General features: G+C 38.7%; 1 protein-coding gene across 1 annotated transcript in view; it reads left to right on the top strand.

The window, feature by feature from the left end:
* Window positions 1–2,180: 2,180 nt before the first annotated feature.
* LOC109034713 (fatty acid synthase) overlaps window positions 2,181–19,486 on the top strand; it is a 56,332-nt gene continuing 39,026 nt past the window's right edge. The window contains exons 1-8 of the mRNA XM_072304123.1: window positions 2,181–2,828; window positions 4,612–4,751; window positions 6,883–7,032; window positions 8,605–8,684; window positions 9,405–9,507; window positions 11,178–11,378; window positions 15,933–16,171; window positions 18,737–18,958. Of these exons, the coding sequence (XP_072160224.1) occupies window positions 4,616–4,751; window positions 6,883–7,032; window positions 8,605–8,684; window positions 9,405–9,507; window positions 11,178–11,378; window positions 15,933–16,171; window positions 18,737–18,958 (1,131 nt within the window). The 5' untranslated portion in view covers window positions 2,181–2,828; window positions 4,612–4,615. The remainder of the gene's footprint in view (window positions 2,829–4,611; window positions 4,752–6,882; window positions 7,033–8,604; window positions 8,685–9,404; window positions 9,508–11,177; window positions 11,379–15,932; window positions 16,172–18,736; window positions 18,959–19,486) is intronic.

Genomic DNA, 19,486 nt, shown 5'->3' with positions numbered 1-19,486 from the left:
TATTGAAATCGATAGACAAAGCTACAGACGAAGAAGACAAAAGGGATATGGATGGATCCTATTGGTGGAAGTGGGTGGTTGCAATGGACAAAGGAGGTAGTTAATAGACTAACTAACAGCAATCGACAAGAGACCCGACAGTTGGACTACATTTTGCAATTCGGAACTAATTTCTGGCTCATCAGAAAAAACACTTATGAGCGTAGGGAAACTAATGTTACATACGTTGCTTTTAAACAGGGCCAGAATCTATATCTCCAAATTGCAAAATATAGTCCAGTTAGTCTATCATTTTCCCTCTTAGTCTGTAAAGACCACCAATTTCAACCAATGGGATCGCTATATACTCCCTGTATTTTCTTTGTCTATAGCTTTGTCTATCGATTTCAATAATCGGCCCGCTGTAGATAAGGTATACGAATTTTAGAATTTTGATACCGGCTCCTCAGCCAAAATTTCTCGTAAACTTACATGCAAAAAATTAAATTGCTGATTTATCAATATTATAGTTGAATTAAGCGTCCGGTATGTTTAAGTGTAGATTTTACAATAAATGAATACTAATTCAACTACCCCCGTTGTTAAATTATTTTTCGGTTACTGTAAAATGTGCATTCGAAACATGTCGGACATGTTTTTTAAAAATTTAATTGTTCAATCAGCTATCCGCATTTTCTCCGTGTAAGAGTACATATAGTCGTAATATAATCAAGTGAGCTGGACTCTGAATCCACGCTGTATGAAATACAGCGTGAAGGAATGGTAAATTCTACCAATCTTTTTTTTTTCAGTGCGAAAAGCTACCACATAACGCGCAATTTTGTTGAAAATAGACGTCACCACGCTATAAATCATCTCTCAACATTGAAAACGTTTCATATGCGTCAACACTCTTCATCCATTAAAAATCATCTGAAGCAATCGCATGTATCACGAATGTGCGTTGCTACACTTTTGATTGGGTTTTCAAATGATGCAACTTCGTGCTAGGAAGTATCTTCCCCCAAGAAGGGAGGGCGTTTCTCGTCCGTTAACACCCTTCATCAAAAAATCCGTGGCAACCGCATCAATCATTAATCATCTACGCTGTTGCACTGTTGCTTTGGGTTTTAAAATGATGCAACTATTCGACTTCCACGGCCGTGCTAGGAAGTATCATTTCACAATGAAGGCGTTTCGTAGGCGTCAACACTCTGCATCCTGTAGCAACCGCATTAGTCACCAGTGGGATTAACAATCACCACCACACCATTTCGTCGTCTCGTTGCGTCGCTCTGGGCGCGAGTCGGCCGAATTCACAACTTTGGGGATCAGAAGTTCAGAACTAGCGGAATTTTCCAACGTTCATTATGTCATTCTGGCGCACATATAGGGTGACCCAAAAGTCGTAGGACACTCCGGTAATTTCTTCACGAATTGAGATGGAGACCTGAAATGTTGACACTTCTATGAATTAATGTAACCACTTTTCGAATGCCCCAAAATTTTTGTAACCCCCTAGAGGGGGCTATGAACCTCGAACTTTTTTTTTCCAAGTACAACCCCTACTTTGCGACATTTTTTGGATAGCTAATACAGAAAGAAAACTTTTAACGCAAATTTTAGGTCACATATCGTCTAAATTTTAGGTAATGTTATCTAACCTATAGAGGATGCCACCTATATAACCTCTTAGTGATGTCACTTAACTTCTAGGTGATATCATTCAATCTCTATGTAATGCTACCTAAATTTTAGGTAATTTGGAACAAAGCTGAGGTTTATAGCCTCCTTCCAGGGTGTATCCAAAATGCTTAGTTTACTTTGACATGTGCAGAAAAGCTGTCAAAAATATTTCAAGTCTTCATCTCAGTTCTTTCAAAAGTTATATACCGGGGTGTGCTACGACTTTTGGGTCACCGTGTACATCACTTCCTCATTATAAATGCTCGATGCCGTCTCTCCCACTTCTCCTAGGACTGATTCCTTTCCACGCCTCTTTGAAAATCCTAAAGGATGCTCCAACTCTTTCTGATAACTCTGCGCCAATCAAAAATTAGTCACCATTTTGTACGCTCTGATATGTAAAGAACTGCATGGTATGGTTATTAATAGCATGGGCGTAGCTAGACATTTTTTCCGGGGGGAGGGGGGGAGGCAAGAGACCACTAAACTTTGCGGTTATTGAGTGATATCAAGCTGCCGCACAAGGGGAGGGGGGCTGCCCCCCCCCCCTTCATACGTCTATGCTAAAAAGGCCGCAACTAAAATTGTGTCTCTCAGTCATTAACTCAAATATCGTTTGCGATACTTCAGTCTCAGTGATTTTTCTGGGTTACTATTAAAATTATATTTTTCACAAGTTCAGTTTCATATCAGCTAACAATAATTTATAATATTTATGAATATTTATCATCACGAAAGCTAACATTTATGTGCAAAACAGATATTTAAAGTGAATCGTTTCGGTACTTTTTCTGTGGCGTTGCTACTTCTCTGATTGAAGCAAGGATTTTTTTTACATTGAATGAAACAATCGCATGTGGATAATCTCGATATACGTGGATCACCGAAATTTTAATGGTGACTAACACTTTCGTGAATGCTAATATAAGCTTAGGAGTGAAGTTTGTTGAAAATTGATAGAAACAACTATCATTTCGTGTTTGTATCCGCGCATTAAAGTCTTCATTTTATACAACTATACAAGAATACCAAACCTCATTCTGTCTACGAAAGAAAAAAATCGTGTTAAACTTCAATTTTCACTGTATCACCACGGACTGTTTAATCGAGTGGATCTCAAATAAATGCAAGTAACTCTGCGATCGATATCATCTATACACCGAGTAAGTACCGATTTAGTTTTTTCAATTGTTATTTTTTACCTTTAAACCGATTCTCTTTGAACTCATAAACATATCACTGAACTTGTCATGAAGAGACTCGTCATATCTTAGGTAGCATAGCAAAAATTTACAGCTATGCTGATAAAAATCTGTTTTGGGCACACGTTAAGTAACAGAAAAGCTTTCTTGAATGTCCTTGTGAAATTTCAGAAAACTGTCCAACTCAAAAAAAATGAAAATTTCGCTTTCTTGCAGACAAATGGTTTTAGGGTCGCTTATTTATTTATCTTATTATTTTCCTGAAGTATTTATTATTCATTTTTCATCTCACATTAAGAAGCTACGGGCAAATTTCGTTTGTTTCGAAGAATGTCCATGCCAAACTCTTGACATTTGAGATCGTCTATATTATATCATTCAATGGCTGAGAAGTTTCATGTCAACGGTGAAACCACAGGTGCGCGTTTCTCGGTTCTTGACGTTTCAGACTTCCTGTCTTGCTTTATTTTTTAAAGTAGAAATATGCTCCTTAGGAACTTTACTGCTTTTAATTATTCTCTATGCGAAGAATATTCTCAAAAAATACTTTTCTCGGGGACTGAATAACGTGTGCCGAGAAAAAAATCATTCATTGAAAAAATCTGAGTTTATTCCGTTTTACACATACTTTTTTTCGAGGTAGGGCACTTCCTGAAACATGTGACTCAAGTTTACACGAGGAAATGAAAAAATACAGCTAACGCATCGATGTTCCGAGTCGGAAAAGCGTTTCTTCATCGAAACGTTCAGGATTCAGCGGTTTGCTTTCTTGCAAAAGAAGTACCCGAAATACCTCCTTGAAATTTACTTAGAAATTCCCTCGAATGAGCGAGGAAAATTCACAGAAAATTTCAAGAACCACAATACAGGTGCTGATTTTATTTTAAAAACGTAAGTCATGAGGGAGATTTTTAACGTTGCAATTGGAGGTGCGCACTTTCAACTTTACAATAAAAAAACAATTTAAAAAGCGGGTAACAAGACTAAAATTTCACATACACAAAACCAAAACGTTTCGGCTGAAAATGCAGCCATCCTCGGTTGGATAAATCAAAATAAAAATGGTTAAAAATCTAAAATAGTACCTGATAAGTACCTTTCAATTGGGAATGACAGTTGTTATTATGACAGAAATGACAACATAGTCCACCTATATAGTATATCTATATAGTATATCTTGTCACGGGCTGCAGAGCATCTATATCATACTTCATTTTCAACTTTAGCCATCGGTATCGTTATATCAGCTCCTTCAGCCTCTATTAAACGGTCGGGAGGCTTTTTTCACAATAATAATTAGAATCCTCAGTCGCATTTAGGTAACCGACATTTTGATATAAATTGCAACTTTGATATACAATAAAACATCATAGAAGTTCCTATTAATGAGAAAAATCAGTAGGAATCGTGGCCTGAACTGTATGCGTAACAAGGTGGTAAATTAGTGCTGGGCTCACACTATTTTGCGGGGAAAACAAGACCTTAAAGTTCAAACATTTCAATTAAAGTCAAACATTTTAGCCTTAATGAGTATACTAGTACAAGACTGAGGGCGGATGATAGTGTACAGCTCAGGCAGCCGGCATTGGAATATTATTATTGCTCAATAGGGCTGCAATTTTTGACTGTAATTGAAATTTGTGAACTTTTTGGCCTTTTGGCCAGCGCTATTTCACCACCTTGTTAAAGACTTTCACCATACGAACTCAAGCCTTGCTCTGAACAATTTTTTTTTTTTTTTCAGAATCATGGATAGAAACACCGAAGTCGTCATCTCAGGAGCTGCCGGAGTATTTCCAGAGTGTAAAGGCATTCCGGAGCTTGAGGATGCACTTTTCCGGAAAGCTCACCTCATCACGGACGATCATCGAAAGTGGAAACAAAGTAAGTTTAGTTCACTTGATGTACGTGAAAATGTATCATCTGGCATAACAGGTTACATTTTCGGGTACCTAATGCAGAAAGAAAATTTCTGTGGCGGAATTTGGTTTCCAGCAGAAATTCTGGAGGATATGTGATAAGGAAGAGTTGAGAGAAATTTCAGGTCGATTTTTAATTGTTGGAGCCCCCCCCCCCCCCCTTGGACAAAAATCGTGGTTAGTCGTATCTTTGTTTCTGTACAATTTTAACGCTCTTTCTGTGTTTGGAATAAAGGTTTCTAGTATAGAAAATTTAGAAGACAGAATATCAAAGTAGAGCAAAATTTGGGCATGATGGATTATTTTTAAGGGGTGCACCCCCTCCCCCTTAAACGCGGAAAAACCGACCATTGGAAAATAATTTTTTCGCTCGAAACGCATTTATGTGCGTGAAAAACGCGCAACACTGGCGTCGATTTTGTTATATATGTGGACTAGCTAACATGGTAATCAATTCGTTCACCTTTTTAAAATTAAACCATGACAGACTCATTCTATTTGCATTAAATTCCCCTTGTATAATCACCAAAATGACTTAAACCACTCCAGTGGCGTGGCGTGAATGATCGATAATCGATATTTCCTCATTTGAGCTGTGGTAAAGAATCGATTATTAGGGTGTTCGCTGCGAACACCCTAATAATCGATTTTTTACCACAGGTTTAAATGGTAGATCAATCGATACATCGCAAAGCACGCCTCGCCACTGAGCCACTCGCAACCAGAGACCGTTCTCCGTCGATAACTCAGATTTCGATTTATTTTACTCTTCTTGGTAAAAATTTGGACGTATTTATGCTAAAAGGAATTATGTTGCATGCAAACCCAATGCACATAGTGCCTTTTAGCATAAATACGTCCGTTTGATCCATTGAAATCCAAAACCTATTTTCCCGTGATCCCTTTTCTTTCTACGTAAGTCAATCGCGAGTTTGTTGACTGCAAACTCTACACAGAGAGAACACTTAACACTAAGGTTTGGGGAAGTACGGGAGGCAGACCACAAAATAACCAAATCGCTCGGTTATATCTGGGGTTTTCCAGGTTTTTCGTGGTTTTCTGCGTTGATATCACCGCAAATTATACCAAAACAAACATAAAATTTGGGTTAGTTTGTGTTTCACTTCTTATACTTAAGTAGCAAAGGTTGCAACAACTTGCGACAAAATCGTTTGATTCTTGCAACCAATAGATTGACGTGCAGATTGTCTACTCTTTCCCCGAAGGAGCTATCATTGTTGGAACTAGTTGCAATTAAGTTGTTGAAACATGTTTCAACTTTAAAGTATTGCTGGTTGCTTCTCTTTCAATTTTATGGAATGCGAGAATATTGCAAATTGTTGGTACAGAGTCAAAAGAAGTTCCATCTGCTTGCCACTTGCCAGTGTTGCTAAGATTTATGGTAAAACGTGAACTTTCAAGAATTCTACTAACGCTGGAAAATTTCGGAAAACTTTGCACGCCGTTAAAAATTCACATTTTTCAGCATTTTGGTAACGTTGGTAAAATTAAGAATTTCTGAGATTTGCCGGGTTGATTTATTTATCCAGACTTTTCGAGAATCTGGTCACATTGGTAAAAATTCACTATTTTCGATAATTTTGGCACCATTGGTAAAATTTTTAATTTACGTGTTTGACAAAGTTAAAAAAATTCATTGTTTCCGAGAATTCTGCCGAGAAGTTGCATATCTCGATTTTTTGAGAATTTTGGTGACTACGTAAAATTCAAAACTTTCACGTTTGAAAATCAACCTTTTTCGAGAATTTTGGCAAAGCAGTTGCGGTAAAATTCGCGCAATTTGACAACGTTGACGAAATTTTTTAACATTTCTAAACATCCTAGCAACGTCGAAAAGTTCCAAGATTCGTGCAATAGAATTGCTGTAAGTTGCAACTTATCTTCTGATCAGATCGCCAAAAATCGGCAATTATCGACCAAAAGTTGACCGAAAGTTGCAACTTGGTTTCAACTTTTAACCAATATTGTTTCAACTTCTTGCAACTTTTACATTGTAAAATGCTACTTGGGTATGAACCAGCAGTAACAAAAAAACACAAGTATTTTTATCAGTGTATATTCCGTCTGTTTTCCAGATTATGATATACCGACTTATTGCGGAAAGGCGTTCTCCGCGGCAAAGTTCGATGCAATCTTCTTCAACATTCATTACGAGTTTCCCTCTTCGATGGATCCTATCATGAGACAAGCATTGGAGACATGCACGGAGGCTATCATTGATGCAGGTATGTTTAATGCAATCGCACCACCCCAAAATAAGTAAAGAGAATTCTGAAGAAAACCCACGAACTTGAGCCCTTTATTCTGTGACGCTGAATGAGGACGATTGGACGGCATTAAGCAGAAATGAACCAAGCCACATTAGCTTAGTTAAATTAAATTGGGAAAAACGCCGACCGCTGCTGACTGCACTGTGTTTGACGCAATGGGTGAAATATTCACGCAGTCATGTAGGCACCACGCGTCTCACGCTGGCCGCACTGTGATTGATGCAATGCGTGAAGTATTCATGCAGTCTTGTAGGCGCTATGCGTTTCACGCCGACCGCGCGAGCTGTCGACCGCACTGTGTTTGACGCAATGCGTGAAGTATTCATGCACTCTTGTAGGCGCTGATATGTATGTTACATGCCGACCGCCGCGCCGAATGCTTCTCCTTTTCATCTCAAGTCCTCGTCCTCATTGCTCTCTGCGCCGCGCCGCTCCAGGCCAATTTGCGTGTTTGGTTTCTCCCTTAACTTGAAGGTGCGATGTCTCTTGTATCACCGACAAAATTAGAAATCACTATAATCTCAGGGAATGAGATATTTTGTCGCCTTGTCTGGTTTGTAATTTTTTTTCTGAATCCGATTTTTTTAATACTTACATTTTAAAAAAATCGCAAAATTTGCTGCCCCTAAATTTGCCGCCATGGGCCGCGGCCCATGTGGCCACCCCCTAAATCCGGCCCCGCGTCGAAGTGACGAAAATTGATCCCGAAAATTTCCTGCTGCGAGCCGATGAGGATGCCATTGCAACCGAATTTTTTTTTTTGGGGGGGGGGGGGGAGAGGCAAGGAATTTCGAGGATCTGCGGGCTGATTGTTGAAATTGATAGACAAAGCTGAAGACAAAGACAAAAAAGGATATGGAGAGATCTTATTGGAGGAAGCGGCCGGTTGCAATGGACAAAAAGGGTATGTAATGGACTAAATAACGGCAACCCACGAGAGATGCTTTGGTAAAACCATCCTGTTCTCCCTTAGTCGATAGAAACCACCAATTTCAACCAATAGGATCGCTCTGTACTCCCTAGGTCTTCTTTGTCTATCACTTTGTCTATTGCTTTGTCTATCAATTTCAACAATCAGCCCGCTGTTCGGCTGAAAATAAACTAAAATCATCAGGAAGAAGAAAAGGGAAGAGATGGGAAAAAAGTAAGTAAAGAATAAGTTGGCGAGGGAAAAAAAAAACAAACACAAGAATAAGAAGGAGGAGGAAAAGAGGAAGAATAATATTGAGGAGTAGAAGGGAAAGAATATTTAGGAGAAGATAAACGAGTAGGGGAAAGGGAAGAAGGAGGAGGAGAGGGAGAATAAAAAGGAGGATATGGAGGAAGAGACGGAGGCGGTGGAGAAGGAGGAGAATTTGGAGAAGGAGAAGAAGAGGGAAGAGAAGGAAAAGGAAAAGAAGAAGAAAGAAGAGAGGAAGAAGTGGAAAAAGAACAAGTAATCATCAAAGAAACGAGTCCATTTATCTCGAGAAAATGCCTAGATTCAACTTTCTTATTGTACATCACTATCTGTTTTGTACTTTTCAGGTGTCAATCCAAAAACATTAGCAGGGACTAGAACCGCAGTTTATTCTGCGTACGAATCAAGTGAATCTGAACTCGCCTTGGTAATGAATACTACTGTGATGACCAGTTATAATTTATTTTACACTTATTCCTGAAATATTTAAGCATTGCCAGAAATCAATGACATATTTTTACATGAAACATTTAATCGATCTCTAAAAATTAATGTCACTTCGTGGTCGTTCTCCGAGCCCCCCGAATTCGCTTTCCTGAGCAAAAAAAAAGAACAAAAAACCAAGAAAAAAACACTCGTTTAAGATTTATCATTGCTTATCAAAAACATGGTACATCATGTATATTTGTGAGAAGCTCTTCGGCTCCCATTTCATTGGTATGTAAGTAACAACATAATATTCACTAAAGCATCTCATTTTCACCACCAAAATTCGAATTATTTTCATTTCAATAAGTGCACCATGCAACTATAAGTACGACACCTTGTTGGGAAGTACAAAACAGTCACTGACTTTCAATAAAAACCTGAGGCCTTCCCCTACAACTGGTCGGGAATAACACACAGAGGCTAAATTTTTACAAGATAAAGGTCTACCATATTTTCCTCCAAAAGTTACAATCAGATGACAACAAAATTCAATTTAAATATATATTCATGCGCTTATAATCGTTGACAAAACGAGATGTTTTATAGTTGGAACACTGAGTATTTACATCCACAAAATCACGCTTAAGTATGTGAGTATCTATAAGTACTTTGTAAAATGGCCATTATTGCTGTTACATAACCGTTGTGAATTTTGCAGGTCCTTGAAGATAACGTCAATACTGCAAGAGAGCTAAATGCCTTAGCTGGAACCTACAGGGCCTATTCGGCGAACAGACTTTCATTTGGATTGAATTTTGTTGGTGAGCTTCTGATCCAAGTCATATTTTTTTAAGTTTAGATGTATGATAAAATACCTAATTTTAAGTATAACTTTGAGCAGTATAGGTAGTTCTGATCCTTGACATACCACGAACTATATACTACTGCAGATTTACTTGAGAAACAATCCGCGTATACCTTCAGCTGTGAGTTAATACGGCCATAAATGACTTAAAGTTGCTTAAAAAATCCTCAATAGATAAGTCTGAATGGGAGCGATATTCAATCGATATCACGTGAAAGAAACCCATAGTCAAAAATTGCGCATTTTTGATATCGACGTTGCAAATCTTCACTCATGAGTAGATATGATTTGGGGGTGCATCATTATTATTTGTTTTATTATTCTCATGCATTATTTGTTTTTAATGGAAAACCAGCCGGGAGTTTTCTTTGAAATTTTCAATGGCATTCCGTCATTTATTCAATATTACGTTCACAGAAACAAGGATGTTTCATCAGTTCCTGTCTCTGTTTGTGCCGGGAAATACCGAAACATGAGAATAATTTCTTAATGCATTTCTCACAGCTTAAGGATCTTGCAGGACAAGGTGCATACATGCAGTTGCTGCTATTTCAGGAAATACGTGTTTGAATGTTTCGAAATTACATGGAGCTTAATGGCGGAGGAAAGTTCAAACTCACTTGTTGAAGCGTAGAAATTGGATTTTAGTCGTAGATTTTTTACGGATTATATTTAAAGACTGGATTTTTTTGAAATCATTATAACCTCAATTTTGCCAAAAACTGTACGTATGTGCCCTGTCCTCCAAGCCCCTCAATCAAGGGAGAGGCTTGAAGGACAAGGCGCATAAATGCAGTTTTTGAAAAAAAATGGGATGTCCATATTCTCAACAAAAACAAGTTTGAAAGTATATTCTGTGAAAAATTCACAGCTAAAATCCAATTTTTAAAGGATCAAAAAGTGAGTTGAAATTTCCTCTTTGTCGTAAGGCTCCATGTGACTTAAAAACTTCTAACCCGTAATTCTCGAAATACCAAAAACTGCACTTATGCGTCTTGTCCTCCAAGCCTCTCACTCGGGGCAATCGTCATTTTGAGGCAGAGTGCTGCTCGGTTTTCGGATGAAAAATATTACATGAGAGGAAATGAAAGCTATATGAGGGGCTTAGATAACAAGGCGCATAAGTGCAGTTTCTACAATTTCAAGAAATACTTATGCGTTTAAAATTTCAAAATTACACGGAGCCTCATATCAGAAAGGAAGTTAGAACTCACTTTTTGATGCTTTAAAGTTGGATTTTAGCTGTGAATTTTTCACAGCACGGAAAAAAATTGCTGATTCAGCAATTCAATTGCTAAAAACAGTGAGTGCAATGTTTCAACGCAGATTTTACAACAAAAAAATGCTACTTTAACCACATTGTGAACTAATTTAACCACGGGGGTGGTTAAAGTATCATTTTTTTGTTGTAAAATCTGCGTTGAAACATTGCACTCACTGTTTTTAGCAATTGAATTGCTGAATCAGCAATTTTTTTCCGTGAGGATATACTTTCAAATAGTTTCAGTTGAGTTCATGAATATTTCAATTTGTTCAAAAACCGCTCGTATACGCCTTGACCTCCATGCCGCTCATACTATGTTAGTTGGGCCGATTCTGTGAAAGTCCTCCATTTTTCTCATGTAGGACCAAGTCATGCTTTTCAAGGAAGCCATGGGGTGTTTTTCAAAGCAATCCAGCGGGCAAAGTCTGAGCTGGAGGAAGGATTAATACCGGCGGCTGTCGTTGTATGCATGAATTCCATCCAAACCGCCCGAACTCTGGCCATTTTAGACGGAATGGGTCTTGCTGCCCACGACGGAAAGTGCCGACCTTTTGACCAAAGAGGTATGTTACTCAAAATTCAAGAGTGCATGAAACACAGAGACAAGAAACCCCCTCCCCCCCCATACCACCAATACAGGGTTGCACGGGTGAAATGAAAAATATTAAAATATCGAAAATTTCCGTGAAATATTTCATGGAATTTTACAAAGTTGTGAAAAATATTTTCAGGGGCTTGGTGAACAACACGCACTAAAAACACCAAAACGCAAACACCAGTCGCTTTTCATTTAATTTTGCATTTGATTTTGAGAGATATTTTTCGATATTTGTCATATTTTTCTGAAATACAATGAATTATTTCACATGAAATTTTATTTTTTATGATAAATTGCAACCGTGCACTAGTGTCTTGGCAATTGAGGAAGCATTTACTTTAGGGATTTTAACATTCAGCTGTTGACCTACCTGCTTTGTTGATGGTTAATAACGTGTTGGCAGTATCGTTTTGCAAATTTACCAAAGTTTAAAAGATTTGTTTGGCTCATGACATCACGTGAAGCTCATCACCCACCAAATAGGTAGGCCAAGAGCCAAAAAAGATTGATGACTGTTGCTCTCTTATAATTGTCCATAAGGAAGTGTTGGACCCCCGAAAGTAAAAGCCTCCACTTGTGGCCAAGAGGCCAATGGAGGGTCTCTTGTCTCTGAGGAAATATCGCAGATAATGGAAGTATCTCTACTGAAAGGAACCAGAGACGGGTGCGGGAAAGAAGGAATGTGCTCGTTAGTTCAAAGTCACGCAGGAAGAAATGGGAATTATGCGCCAGTGACGTCAGCGGCGACGACCGAGCTTGACGAACTCAACGATGCCGCACTGACTCATGAGCTCTGTCCACAACGCTCTTGTCACATGCCCACGGCTCATGATGGCCTCATATGTTGGCGCTTAGTTCCATTTGGCTTAATGTAAAACTATTCCACATATCGACGGTGAAACTACCAAACCAACCTACGGTGTTTAAAAATCTCCGCTCACATTTTATTTTTTTGAAGTAGACCAAATCAATATCATTCCTTGAAATTTTCACAGAATTTTCTCCGCACGTAGAGGAAAAATCACGGAAATTTTCAAGACAGGACGTTAAGTAGCTTTTCATTTAAAAAATAAAGTATGACAGGAAGTCTGCGACGTCGCAAACCGAGATACGTGGTTTGGTAGTTTCACCGTCGATATCCATTACCACAAAAGGAATCACGTCCACTTTTACATTTTTGCTAATGCAACATTCTAGAGCACACCCCCATATTTCCTACGCGTTTTTAGTTCCGTTTAGTAGAACTACGTCCAAATGATATTCGTAGAGTCCTTTGCAAATCGAGTCATCGGAATGAAGGCACAGAATTGACTTTGCGTGCTCTGTGCTTTTTCATGTTCTGAAGTGATGGTCGGTCAGAGATTAACTACTCGGTAAGTTGACAGTGTTACAGTTTCCAGAATTGGGGGGGGGGGAGAGGGTAGGCACTTCATGCTATTTACTTATGAATAAATGATTAGTTTCATCCGGTGGCGTGGCGTGAACTGCGATATATCGATTCTGCCATTTAAATCTATGGTAAAGAATCGATCATTACGGTGCGGTGTTCGCTGCAAATACCCTGTTTATCGATCCTTTTCCATATACGTTTAAATGGCATAACAATCGATATATCGCAAAGCACGCCACGCCACTGATTTCATCTAAGATTTTCCGTGAAAAAGCGTACAATATGACAAAAAATGCCTTCTTTCTGATGTCTTCGTATGATGGCAGAGAATTTAAAACTAATTTGGTCTCGTGATTATTACGCAATATGTACAATAGACATTGTGCTTATCTCTTTATCATGACTGATCGCTAAATCATAGCGTCATTAACAGTTTTAAGGTGTTTTGATGAACGCTATATTTTGTGTCAGAACGACATGCTACTTGTATCGAAACTGCACTCGAATGCTATATTTTCCCTCTAAAAGAAACCTCGCCTTTATCACGTTGAATTTGTTAGTTAAAATTGGTAAGCGAATTCGTCAGTCTCCTTGCAACAGAATTGAGATCTCAAAATCAAAGAAAAATGACGAGTAGCTGAAAAAATGGAACTAATCGATGCGATATATCGCATGTCATTCTGACGCAAAATAGGGAGTCCATCGAATCATCTTAAACTCCGAGTAACATCAACCGATGAGAGTGTGCCCCAGAAAATTTGAAAATAAAAATTGTCTAATGTTGTTACTCTAAACAAACAACTTTAAAATACCAATTAGAATTTGTAAATAAGCTCATTTTTATAAATCAATTTTTAAATTGCACTCGGATAGAATTAGACGCGGTGGGCATTTTCATAATAATATCTCAGTCAACATACATACAATGCAACGCATTAAGTTACGTTGATAATAACGTCTTGATACAACTATTTGTACTCTACGTACAAGCGTATTGCATGTTAGAAAATGGAAGGTGCTCCGGTTTCTCTAGTCCATGAAGCAGTGCAGTACACGTAGAACCATGTGGCACGTTGCGTCGCACGGTGCCTTTAAATTAAGCATATTTTTATCCATCAATTTAAATGAGAATAATCTATGCGGAGTGAGCAAACATTTCAAAATCATGAGCTGAAAAAGGTGACTCCGCGAGTTAAAATATTAGAGCCGAACATAGAGCGGCACGTGCACTGGCGCCTACAAACCTAACAGGGATACTTCACGCATTGCGCAATGCGTGAAGTATCCCTGTTAGGTTTGTAGGCGCCAATGCGCGTGTCGCGCTGGTTACCCTTGCCCGCCGCGCCGCGCCAGTGCGATCCTCTGTGGACAAAAATACAAAATTCACAACTCGACAACTGATTATTTTTTTTATTTTTTTTTTTTTGGAGATTATCATCTTGAAGATATTTCTGACTCACAATGATGGTTCATTTTCAAATTTTTCGCTCAAAACTACTTCAAATTTTGGTAGAAAGAGGGCGAAAAATGGGTCGAGAATCACCGGTCCTTAAGAAATGCACGGGAAAAAGACGTCAACTTCAAACGAGGATTTTTCTCTTGAAACGCAAAATGCTCTGGGTGGTTCACATTTTCTTAACCCTTCGACATCCAACTTCAATTCTACCAAGATTTTGCGACTTTTTGCGACTATCAGAGATATTTGAAGTTTAAGTTTGGTTGTTTCACGTTGTTTGTACGAGTACATTTTTAACATAAGGCTGATTCGAGGTTGCCAACTTCAAATGAACCTCTCTCGAAAAATACGCAGACAATCCTAAAATACAACATTTTCTTAATCCTCGATTGTTTTACTTTGATAGTGCCAAAGGGTTTTTCTATGTTAGTGCTAATTTAAAGTTAAGTGTCTTTTACGGATTTTTGTCCGCATCATCCATAAGGGTGTCGCACTGTGCGTCGGTACGAATAAATGGCAAGATGAATCGCCATTGGCAAAAACTACCATCGAAGGATTGTCTCATCATGTCGTTTTGTTCGGGATAGTTTAGAAGGATATCCCCTCGTCTCCAGAGAAGGGGCACTTTTTTTATACCTAGGCTCTTTCCCGCAAGAGAAGTTTCCAGAATGGAGATGTTGCATGTGTGAGGGATTTATGATTTGACCATTGATTCTTATGTAAAAGTTCGCGAGAAACACGATGTTGCCACTGGTTTTCTCTGAGATCATCTCCCAAGCTCAAAAAAAGCTCACCAAGTGAGGCCAAAATGGAGGGGATATCCCACCCTACCCTAAGAATCCACCTCTACATCAAAACAAACTCTCCATGCAAAGATAGGGAGCAAATACATTAGCAGGGTTGCTTTGTTTTCAGTTTTGGAGTCCCCAAATAAAGTGGCAACCCTGCTACTGTATTTGCTCCCTAGAGTACCTATATTGAGAGAGTATGGCCACTGGGCCCCATGGAGAGGCTTAGGACCCAAAAATGGCGGTGCTTTGTTTTGGTTTTTGTGGATGGGAGGGGGGTCATTGCCAACTTTTGACGGTTATCACCAACCGCACTTGCTGCCAACCTTACTACATCTAAGATAATTTTTCTCAAAAATTGCACACGATTAGTCTTAAAAATATGTAAAGATGTCGCAATAGTGCATTTGAGTAAATTTCTCGTTACGATAAGCAAAGAAAACTACATTTTGAGTCATTTTGCATTACATTAATTTATGGCGTCCGCCATTTTTGGGTCCTAAGGGCTCCATTTAGCCTAATACGGCTTAGCCAATCGGAGGTGGTAACCCCAGTGGCCATACTCTCTCAATATAGGTACTCTATTGCTCCCTATCTTGGCATGGAGAGTTTGCTTTGATGTAGAGGTGGATTCTCAGGGTAGGGTGGGATATCCCCTCCATTTTGGCCTCACTTTGAGAGCTTTTTTTGAGCTTGGGAGATGATTTCAGAGAAAACCAGTGGCACCATCGTGTTTCTCGCGAACTTTTATATGAGAAACAATGGTCAAATCGCAATACCCTCACACATGCAACATCTCCATTATGCGACAAAACATCCAATGAGCATATCCCCACAAAATATGTGTTTATTTCGCAAATAAAATTACCCACTTTAATATTTCAGCTCAAGGATACGCTGTGAGCGATTGCTGTGCGGCGTTTTTCTTGCAAAGAGCGACCGATGCGCGACGAAATTGGGCCACCATAATCGGCGCCGATTACAGATACTTCGGCAACAAAAAGGGTGGTTTGCTCGATTTTGACGGACAACCTGCGAAGGAGATGCTGCGACAACTCTACGCTGAATGGAACGTAGACCCTGAATCTATAGGGTACATAGAGGCGGATGGCTCGGGAATTAAAGTAAGTTTATTTGAAATCCCCTGCTGTATACTTACGTGATTCATTCACTGAAAAAATATGGTATATTTTACCATACTCTGACGCAGTGATACGAGTGTGGTAATAAATACGAGACTCTATGGTAGCATTTGTCATATTAAAAGTCAGCAGAGTTCTGGTGAGTACGACCATAAGTCTGCACTGAAAAAAAATATCTCGGTGTATTTACTAAGAAAAGAGTAAAATTACCAAGAATTCAGGGTTCTATTTGATCCCAGTTTTTTCTTGGTAAAATTACCATTTATGGAATTGGAAATTTTACCGAGAAATCTCGGTAAAATTATTGAACTTTCTCGGTAATTTTACTGGACTTTGGTAAAAACGCCAATATTTTTTATCGACTGTGGTAGAATTACCGAGAATCGATTACCAATAAAAGTGGTATTCTTACCTGAAAAAAACAGGAAAAATACCGGTTTTTAGGTAAGCTTACCAGTCTGTCTTGGTCAAATTACCAATAATTGGTAAAAAAAAGTGAGATGGTAAAGGCACCAACGGACCTTGGTAAAAAGCCGAGAATTTTTTTTCAGTGTGTTTATTTTCACTAACTATTATCACTGTGTAAAAATTCTAGTAGACTAATAGTAAATGTTACCATACTTTGTTTCGGTGTTTACTTAATAATTCAAAAATTTCTACATTAAGCTTGTACTTTACCCTACATTGTAGGATCAGGTAGCCCTAAGAGAAAAGTACTGATCCTGCAATTTAGGGTAAAGTACAAGCTTAAAGTATAAATTTTTGAATAATGAAGTAAACACTGAAAAAGAATATGATAATATTTACTATTAGTCACGCAAATTTGTCACAAGAGTAAGATCTTTAGCAGTGGATAGTCGATGCAAGTAACTAGTGAGATCCCTAGAAGTGTTCGTTGTGACACTGAGCGCTCCTTCATTTAGGTGTCATGCAAATGAAGCTACGGAAAAGTCGCAACTATTGTATCAGGTCTTCGCTCCCTCATGAATATTGTGCTCCGACATGACAATTCAAGGAGGCCGCTTGTGCTTCCGTCGATTATAAGCAGAGTGACGACGGAGTGACCTTTCCCTCATTCCAACAGTGATCTATTTCTCTTGCTCTCACTTGACCTCAGAGTATAGCTATCTATTTTCAAAGTCCAAATTTAATTGTCTGAATGTATTTTGAAGACTTTTTTGCGGTTAAAATCGTACAAAAATATCAAATCCACACAAAGTTCGAGATAAAAAATTTGTGATTTGTGAGAATCATACGTTTTTCAGAATCAAAATTAGATGGCAACTCAGAGATCAAAAGAGAGCAAAAGAGATAGGAAACTTTTTTTAGGAACCAAGGGCCACATCGACGTTTCCCTCTCGAAAGAACTTAACTACATTTCAGTGTTGCCAAATTTCTCTTCGCAACTTTAATTCTTACAGAGAAAATCTTGGGCATTTCAAATTGAAAATTTCTCTGATTTTCCTTCTGATCCCATGAGAAAATCGGAAATATTTTGGAAAAACATAGCGCATGTGTAGTGTATATTTTTGTTAACTATTAAATTGTTTGAGTCAATTTGGCAACTTTGGAATGGAGTTGCATCCCTTCATCCGGGAAACGACGACATGCCTGTAGATAGCAACGGCGCACAGTGGATCGAGTCAATGGGAGAGGTCGGACAAAGTTTGGAAACTTTAAACGCTTATAACTCCGTTTATACAAAACTTTAAGGTTCTAAATATGGTTTCATTGGTTTCCTCTTAAAATTTTCTTCGAAAGACACCCCGTATTGTCTAAAATGTGACGAAAAAAACATCAAAATTTGCAGTTTTAATCAAACAATTCATGACCGACTTATCTCACTGACTCGATCCACTGTGCGGCACAAAAGGCAACACTGAAATGGTCCTTTACGCGAGTTTCAACCAAAAAACTCCGACTCCAGTGGCACAGCGTGCTTTGCGATATATCGATTGATCTGCCAATTAAACTTATGGGAAAGGATCGATAAACGGGGTAACTTTAAAATCTATTCTTTACCACAGCTTCAAACGGGGAAATATCGATAATCGATCATTAGCGCCTCGCCACACTGAAAAAAAATTCTCGGCGTTTTTACCAAGGTCCGTGGGTACCTTTACCATCTCACTTTTTTTTACCAATTATTGGTAATTTTACGAAGACAGACTGGCAAGCTTACCTAAAAACCGGTATTTTTACTGTTTTTTTTCAGGTAAGAATACCACTTTTATTGGTAATCAATTCCCGGTAACTTTGCCATTTTATCTCGGTAATTCTACCACAGTCGATAAAAAATATTGGCGTTTTTACCGGGGTCCAGTAAAATTACCGAGAAAGTCAATAATTTTACCGAGATTCTCGGTAAAATTACCAATTCCATAAATGGTAATTTTACCAAGAAAAAACTGGGATCAAGTAGAACCCTAAATTCTTGGTAATTTTACCCTTTTCTTAGTAAATACACCGAGATTTTTTTTTTCAGTGCACTGCCCGATTCCATCATCCTCCCAAAAATCATGTCCCTGATTGTTTTTCCTCCCACAGGAGCAGGACCTAGAGGAAGTAGACGTGATATCGGAGATTTTCTGTCGAAACCGAAAAGAGCCTATGTTGATTGGGTCGGTGAAATCGAACATGGGGCATGCCCAATCGGCAGCTTGCGGTGCCGGCATGGTCAAAGCGCTGATCGCCCTCAACAAATCGAGAATCCCACCAACTATTCACTGTGATTCTCCCATCCCAGAACTATCACTGAAAGGACTCAAGGTGAGTCGTTTAAGGCTTAATGGTAATTCTATCTTCTAGAGAATTTCTGGGAAGGAAACCAGGAAAATTTTCCAAAATTTTAATGGTTTTTTAGGGCAATTTTAGAAGGAAAACCGTCGGACAAACTAGGTTACACTTAAAAAGACACCGTCGTGCTTTACAAATTGAGAGACAATTTGTCAATCGACTTTTAATTTTCACTCGCTTTAAAAGACGATCGACTATACCATTATTTTAATTTGTATGACTTTGCCACGTAACCTTAAAAAACCTTAGAAAATCTCTCTCTCTCTCCCTCCCCCTCCCTCCCCCTCTCCCTCCCCTACCCCCTCCCTCTCTCCCCCTCTCTCTCTCAAAAAAGAAAAGAATAAAGAGATAACAGAGAATTATGTAACGCAGGGATCGAGATATTGACGGTGAAACTACCTGGCTACGTATCTCGTTTGCGGTGATTGCAAATCTTCACTCCCATTTTATTTTTATTTTTTTAAGAGAGAACAAATCAAAAAAGTTCCGCGAAGATTTTAC

The sequence above is a fragment of the Bemisia tabaci genome, chromosome 9 (genome assembly GCF_918797505.1).
Source record: "Bemisia tabaci chromosome 9, PGI_BMITA_v3".
In the NCBI taxonomy this organism is placed as follows: Eukaryota; Metazoa; Arthropoda; class Insecta; order Hemiptera; family Aleyrodidae; genus Bemisia; species Bemisia tabaci.
Note: the sequence above shows the minus strand (reverse complement) of the source record. Positions and strands in the feature narration are given on the sequence as shown.